General features: G+C 38.1%; 1 protein-coding gene across 1 annotated transcript in view; it reads right to left on the bottom strand.

The window, feature by feature from the left end:
- Nucleotides 1-8,201, bottom strand: part of LOC105810896 (ATP-binding cassette sub-family A member 3-like) — a 103,136-nt gene that overhangs the window by 87,881 nt on the left and 7,054 nt on the right. The window contains exons 3-4 of the mRNA XM_012644943.1: nucleotides 6,629-6,756; nucleotides 4,565-4,712 (exon numbers count right to left, since the gene is read on the bottom strand). Of these exons, the coding sequence (XP_012500397.1) occupies nucleotides 4,565-4,712; nucleotides 6,629-6,756 (276 nt within the window). The remainder of the gene's footprint in view (nucleotides 1-4,564; nucleotides 4,713-6,628; nucleotides 6,757-8,201) is intronic.

Consider the following 8,201-nt stretch of genomic DNA (forward strand, 5'->3'; position numbering starts at 1 on the left):
AGAATTATCTGTATACATGATTCTGTCATTTGCAAATAAAGATAATTTCAGCACAGGAAGAGGGGTTACTTCCTCATTACTGCCAAGAGGAAGCAGAAGTCAAGATTTCCTACTTGGCCTCGATGGATCCATGGTGGGGAGGGGGTGTTTCCTGGTTACTGATGGGTGGAGGTAAAATTTTGAGATCACCAGATGGTCTCACTGACACCATGATATTCATGACACCTAATTACTGCTAGACAATGACCTTCCACTGACTTTCAAGTAGGCTTCCTCTTGAAAGTGGAGGGAGAGTGAGATGGGAGAGGAACATTTCATTATTATTGCTGGATAGGGTTGGAAGTCTAGACTCCTCACGTGGTGCCCACTGACACTCAGGTGGGGGGGCGGGGCTACGACCAGGCAGTAAGGATGAATGTCCCACCTCCATAATTGGCCTTCTCTGATAGGTGGAGATGTTGGGGCACTTCATTATAGCTTCACAAAAGTAGAAGTCTAGGCTCCCCATTCACCTTTTGATGCCATGGGTAGAGAGGGATTCACGGTTTTTTCTGTCATGTTTGGCTGGAGGAGAGCAGTTGTCATCTGAGAAGTTTTCCGTCTTACTGTCTGCCTCTTTCCCAGTCCTTTGCTAGAGAGTTCAGGCTTTTCCAGGGGTTTATTATCTACCCATGTTGACAGTTATGGGTTGTTGGCTTCTTCAGGTTGAAGTCTGGGATATAGGCAGCAAAAAGAAAATCCCAGGAACTCTCCTCCATGACTTTTCTTGGGTCCAGAGGACCCTAGTTGATCTGGTTTCTTTACCTTTCAGAGTCTTCTTATGACTGTTCTATAAATAATGTCCAGCGTTTCAAGTTGTATTTAGTTGAGAGGAACAGAAAAAAGCAAGCCTACACTATCTCCCCAGAAGTGGAAGTCTTCAACTACTCAGTATTTTTCCAATACTCTTGAATATGTTGTTCTTTTGTTTGTTTGTTCATCTGACCTATCTTCCGGTTCACTGATTTATCCTTGGCCATTTTCATTCTACCAATGAGCCATACAACACATTGTTCATCTTTGTTACTCTGTTTTTTATTTCTAGCATTCCTTTTAATACTTATAGTTTCTCTCTGCTGAAATAAGCCATTTGATCTTACATGTTGTCTACCTTCTCCAGTAAATTTTAACATATTAATCAAAGTTATTTTAAATTCCCTGATAGTTCCAAATTCTATGTCATATCTGAGTCTGACTCTAATGATTGTTTTGTCTTTTCATACTGTTTTTCCTTGCCTTTTTATATGCCTCATAATTTCTGTTGCAAGACACGTGACATAGTAGATATAGAAGTAAACTTTTTTATGTTTAGAGATAAACATGCCTTTTCTATGGTTATGTTTAAGCCTACCAGAATACTGTTTATGTCTCTGTGTTCCATCTCTTATTATTCCTTTTTTCTTTATTTCTCAACTTCTTTTAGAGTAAGTATTTTTTAATATTAAAGTCCTTGTATGCCAATTACAATATCTGACTTATCTAACCACCTATTATTTTGACTTTTTTTTTTCTTTTGATGTTGGGTAACATTCTCCTGCTTCTTTGTATATTATATAATTTTGGATTTTATGCCAGATATTATGATTAAAAGAACAGTAGACATTAAAGTATAATTTTTGTTTTGTTTTCTTTTCTTAACGATGCTAGCCCCTTCCTCTAACATACAGCTACAGTGAGGAACTGATCATTCAAATTCCACAAGAGTTTAGTTGAGCTAAATCTGAACCTCAGCTTTAATTAAATTGAGCTCATCTCTGCTTTCAAATGGGATCAAGGATATATCCCTTTATCTCTCTGTCCAATTCCCCCATCTACTGCACCATTGCTAATATTTTATCAGGTTCTGAATTAGGACAGGGTTGGGCTGAAGTTTCAGAGAGTTTCGGTTTATCCTGAGACAGGTTCCCACAGTACAAGAACTGTAAGACTGCACGGACTCTCTGCTTTCTAGCTGACTTCCCCTGCTGCTACTCATGAAAAACCCCAGGCTTAGGGGAGAGAAAACTCATACACTGAAACATTCCTTTTTTATTTGGGGCTCTTCAGATTCTAATATATCTCACCAGTCCACACTATTGTCAAATGTGCAGATGCTCTCCCCTTATCCCTACAAACTGTCTCTATCTATGACTGACCCACTTGCACCCAGATCAGAGACTTGCCCCCAGGTATGGAAGACACAGCAGCTCTCTGCTCACCCATGAAGGTTTTGCCCCCCCTGGAATTCAGTTCAACGAAGCTTCCTTGCATCCAAAATTCTTAAATAGCATCACAGGGCATGAGTTTCATTTAGTCAGGGTTTTTTTCTTCCTTATTACTACCATATCCTTTTATATCCTAACACCAAAAACTTTTACTACTAATTCATTTCCAGTGTATTTCACAAAAGTGCTATATTCTATGACGGTCTGAAAATTTAATAAAAAACAAACAATAAAAGAAAACCGTTCAGACCTTCACTAGAGAAGTACTGCTTTAAAGAACATTTAGTTTTGTTGGGGCAAGACTAGCCTCTAAGCACAGGTCCCTTGTGTAGCTATCCATGGAATCCTAGACTATGCCCCAATATTTTTTTGAAGAGAAGTACTGATGACAGTAATTCAAGATTATTTGTTTCTCAATAAGCCCTTGTGACTAGAGAGCAGCAAGAATGTTTGGCATGGGGTACATTATCTCTATACATATAGATATATACACACATATTTATATATATATAAATTAAATGTGTTTTGTATTGTTTTTGATAACATGCTGGGGAAAGTTCAGTGCACAGACTCTGGATACAGAATGCATTTGTTTAAGTCTCAGCTCCAGGGCTTATGAGTTATTTAACCCTTAGCACAGTGCATTAATCTCTATGAGCTGGTACTTTACCTAAAAAATTGACATAATGAAACGTATCTTATAGTAATTGGTAATCAGAGTAAGCACTGAAAAGTTTTAGCTCTTATTACCAGAGAAGGAAAGAATTTAAGGCTAAAATAGATACTATTTAAATAATAATGCCTTTCTATTTAGGCCTGCTGTGTAAAGCAAGGTTATATTAAGGATAAGAATTTATGGTGACAAGTATTTTTACTGTATTAAAAACAGTAAAAAAATAGGGCTTGGCTGCTCTAATCAATTAGTTTATTACTTTCTTTTATATTGCATTATGTACATATTTAAGTGTCTGTATATACACACGCATTTTTAGCTTCAGGTACAGAGGACAGCGTTAGTTGTACTCCTTGGTTCATGACTCATTGGTTCCTGCCCCTTAATCTATTTTATTGATTTATTATTTTACATTCCTATTTCCCTTGCCCCTCCTCTCCCTTCTATCAACAATCATTCTGTGTTTGATGAGCATCTTTACATTTTTATGTGTTATGCTAAAATGTATATTGGTATTTTGTTTGCATATATTTTCATTCAGGTGAGTGAAATTGTGTTATATACTTTATTCTCCTAGTTTTGTTTTTATGATGGTGCTATGCATACGTCTAATCCAGTCTTTCAAATTAGTTGCCCTAACTAAGGAGCTGGATTGCCTCCAACTATTTGCCACTACAAACAACGCTGCCATTAACATTCTTATGCATGCATAAGAGGGTTTTTTTTTTTTTTAAGGGTTTCTACTCAGGAGCATATTCTTAATTTGGCTACCACTACCAGAGATTCTCCCCAGAATGGCCAAATGAGCTTAGGCACCTTCACTCCTGTGGTGCATTTGGGTTTCTGCAAATGTCTCTGGCAAATCTTAGCCTTGTTCAGCTTTCTAAGTTTGTCACCTGACTAATGCTTACAAGGGACTATCTCAGACTAAGTTCATAATGTAGTAACATCATTTAGAAAAAGCATAAGATTCCCTTTCAAATTTTATGACCGAAAAAATAGTGTTCAAAATATTCTTTAAAAAAACAACATGCAGCACAATCTTACCACCTTAACACAGAAGGTATTTTCACATTTGGTTATCTGTCCCAGTTTTACGCTAATGAATATGCAGTTTACATAGCTATACTTTGATAATACAGTCCTGAATTTTGCTTTTACAAGATTTCATGATGGTTAATGACCACAATATTCTGTCAAATTATATTTTATACTTTTATTATTCATTTGCCATACTTAAGATGTAGGTTATTTCAAATTTATAAGAACTCTGCTAAAGTGGTCATTGCTTGTTTCTGGCATTGAGTAATTTTCTGAAGGCAAATTTGCAAAATTGTTGGTAAAAGTAAAGCCTCACAATATATATTTTTAGATGGCAGTTTGCATAATAAATTTAAAATTTCTATAGTTACATTAAAAATTATTCATCAACCCAACAGAATAATATACAGTTATAATTAATTAATTAATCCAGGCTATGTCAGGATTTTTTTTGTTGGAGGCTTTGTACACATTAAAAATCACCAACATAGTAAGTTAAAAATAAGCAGCTTAGATTAAAAGGTTGAGAAAATATAAGCATAAATATGTGATGGCTCTCACTATACAACTGGGATATTAAGACAAGTATGGTCAAAGATCTGCTCACCAGGACTTCCCCCATCTGAATCATAGTTTCTGGGTCCCACCGAAGGGACAGGTGGAAAGAGATAACTTGTCTGCCAGTTTCCTTTTTCAAAAGCTTCCTCCACCACAGAGCTCTTAGGATAATTACTAAAACGCAGGTAATAGTCTACCTAGAAGGAGCAATAAGGAACAAACACTATGTATGAACCAAAATAAATAAACAAACAAATCAACAAATAAGAATCAGAAACAGAAGGAAGCTGAAGTACAACCGGGAACATGTGATTTTGTGGTAGACTAATGAGCGCCCGAGTAGATCCTGAACGTCAGGAAGTGAGAGCAAATGTGTCGTGACACACATCACGTGCTGTGACCACGTCTAAACTTAAGCTTGCTTCCTTTACATCTGTTCTCTCTTAATTTTGTGGAATTTTTTATTGAAGTGTCAATAACACTTGGATGTATACTGTGGGTCTGCGGTAAGCAAATGCAGTGGTAACTTGCATATCGTTATGAATGTTTCCCTAGACAGCTGGCTGCATACTAAAATGAAATATACCGAAAGGTGTTAATTTCTCTTCCCTTTATGTCAGCCAAATGTAGTGTTCTGGGAGGAAAATCTCTTCCTCTCCTAAAAATGATTGTAACATAAGGAAGAATCCTATATATGAGAATAGAGGAAGGATGTAATAAGATGTAAATGTGGAATGTTGCATAATACAATTATTAAATGGAAAGATAATACTAATTTTGGAGAACCATGTAAACTTCAAGGTACATCATATTGAGCTAAGTAACTTTACGAGACAACAAATGGACCAAGAGTTGTCAAAAGTCAGAAGGGTCAGACCAGAGACATCAGTAAGAGCAGGAGGGGCAGGAAGGTGCCATAGGTCCAGGTGAACAGTCATAGATACAGTTATCAAGGCAAAAACGTTAGGGTGTCATAACATATTCAAGGTGCCAGGCAGTGCCTATGACCTAAGGACCTCAAACTCTGAGAAAACATATATATATATATTTACATTCTCATATAAAGTCAGTGATAGAGATACGGTTAGCGTATACCTGGGAGGATGAAAGAGGAAAGGAGTGTGTGTGGTCAGAAGAGACAATGTCGACAGAGTCACAATAGCAGTAAAATAAAGGGGAAGTGAGAGCAGGCCAAGTGAGGGGGCAGCGTGAAGGACACTACACAAGGCAGAAGAGGTGAAGTTTGAAATTGCACCTGAAACATTTGGCCATGATCAATACACGCTGTGTATTGAGCCTAGATCAACATCAGCCTACACTGACTCCACCTGAGGGAATTTGGCACCTCTGGAGGAGATGAGGGGGACTGATGGGACAGAACGGATCCCTATAACCCTAGTTACAACCTGGTGGTCCTTCCTTACTTTTTTGTTCCATCGACAACCAACCTGTATCCTAAGCACAGAATTTTGGCTCCGTGCATATCTGTATCTCGTGTTTTCGTTATTTCCCTTTACACCGGAGATACCAAATGCAAAGCCCTGTCCTTCCTTGTCTCTCTCTCTTGGGCGCTGTTAATCACAATCTTCCTCAGTGTCTGCAGATGTCCTAATTTTGATTCAGGCTAGCTAAATTTTGGAGTTATTTTCTAGATGTATGATTAGAAGAGAAATCATGAGATCTACTCAAAAGAAAGAGGAAAATTTTTGTGTTGTGTTTCCTGCTATAGGAGACGTGACTGCTGTGTGACATCAGGTGTCTTGGCCTAGGAAACGTGCATTTTCTGCACATCTGCAGGGCTACAGACAAGTGCTGCATCAGATACAACGGCAATGGTAATATCTGCAACTGCAAATGTTTCCTAGGATTCCAGTGTATGAATAAGGCGGTGAATGCAAGTCTTTCCTCATCAGTATAAAGCACTGGCTCCATAAATGCACAGATACCGAAGTTAGATCTGCATTCCAACCCCTGCTCTCCCACGTACAAGCAGTATGATCTTGAGAAAGTGATAGTTGCTCCACTTACGAAATGGAATAATGATACCAATACTTCATTAAATCTCTTGAAATTGGAAGTACAATTAGGAGCTTTCCACATAAAACTTTCTTACCTTAAGTGGCAGGGGATCATCGCTATTTTTGAAGTGGTGGTTAAAAACAATAGCAGCCAGAACTTTCTTAGAGTTATTCTTTTGTTTAACATAATCTTCAAAATCCCCTTCTGTGGAAAAGCCTACAACTGTCGAGAGAGAAAAATCTAATGCATGAGTTGGCCACAAAAAGGCAAAATGATAGCCCTTCCTATAGGTAAGATGGGAAGCCACTTTACATGACTAAAAAGCTATTACAGTATTAAATTTCTAAGTGCTGTTGCAGAAACACTAGCATTAACAAACTAATGTACTTGGAGTACGTAAAATGTAGGAGGTTTAAAAAGTTTTATCACAAGTTTAAAATAATAATTGTTATAATAAATACATACTGAAGGAAGCTAAGGTATGAATGGTGCTTCAGTGTTTTGAAATTTCCAACTTGAAGGGAAATAAGAAAAAAATTGATACATGAAACTTATTTAAAGTCCTATACCATGGGAATCTCTACTATCAAAAATACTTAGAAACTGAGGGATGAAACCACCTTTATGTTTGCAATAAATGGGGCAATTTCATTTTAATATTTGAGGTGATCAGTTAATGAATTTGGCCTAAATTAGGTTTAACCTAATTGAAATTTTAAAAGATTGTGGCGTCATCTCTACCCTCCTAAGACAAAGCATTTAGTTACATAAAATATCTGTATGTGGCGTTGTATACACTGAAGATTTTCTTAGGAGTCAACATGTGTTTGATACAAACAGGATACCAAAGGCTTCAACAGCCTGCAGGGGGAAATTTAATGCAGGTTTATTACTAGGAGTTAAATGGCTTGATTGGCACAACTCTTCCTCTAGCAAATCCCCAACCATCTGATTCTCAAAAGCTTCTATCAGAAGCTTTGTTGTTGCCACTATTGACAGAGTAGCCTGTGAGGACACTAGCATCCTCACAAAAGGTGCCATCTCATGCTTCCCACATGCCCACTCCCAAGCTATCCTTTCCTCCCGTCCTGGCCACGCTTGTCATGGGGGATCTGAGGCATCACTGTTTCTGAATCTCACAAAGACTATCACACAGTCAGTTCCCTTAGCCAATTGGCTCCATTCACTTTTTGCAAAAAAAAAAGTCTATTAATAGGCCGGGCGCAGTGGCTCACGCCTGTAAGGGAGGCACTCTGGGAGGCCAAGGAGGGTGGATCGCTCAAGGTCAGGAGTTCGAGACCAGCCTGAGCAAGAGCGAGACCCCATCTCTACTAAGAAATAGAAAGAAATGATCTGGACAACTAAAAATATATTTATATAGAAAAAATTAGCCGGGTATGGTGGCGCAAGCCTGTAGTCCCAGCTACTCGGGAGGCTGAGGCAGGAGGATAGCTTGAGCCCAGGAATTTGAGGTTGCTGTGAGCTAGGCTGACGCCACGGCACTCTAGCCAGGGCAACAGAGCGAGACTCTGTCTCAAAAAAAAAAAAAAGGATGCTCAGAGGTAGGATCAATGATCAGAAATTATGAGGGGGCTCATTTTGTTCTATTATAAGGGAGAACAGAATAATCATTAACATTGTGCAATGATGGTACAGTCTCTGAGTCT

Source organism: Propithecus coquereli, unplaced genomic scaffold (assembly GCF_000956105.1).
Source record: "Propithecus coquereli isolate 6110/MARCELLA unplaced genomic scaffold, Pcoq_1.0 Scaffold223, whole genome shotgun sequence".
Lineage (NCBI taxonomy): Eukaryota > Metazoa > Chordata > Mammalia > Primates > Indriidae > Propithecus > Propithecus coquereli.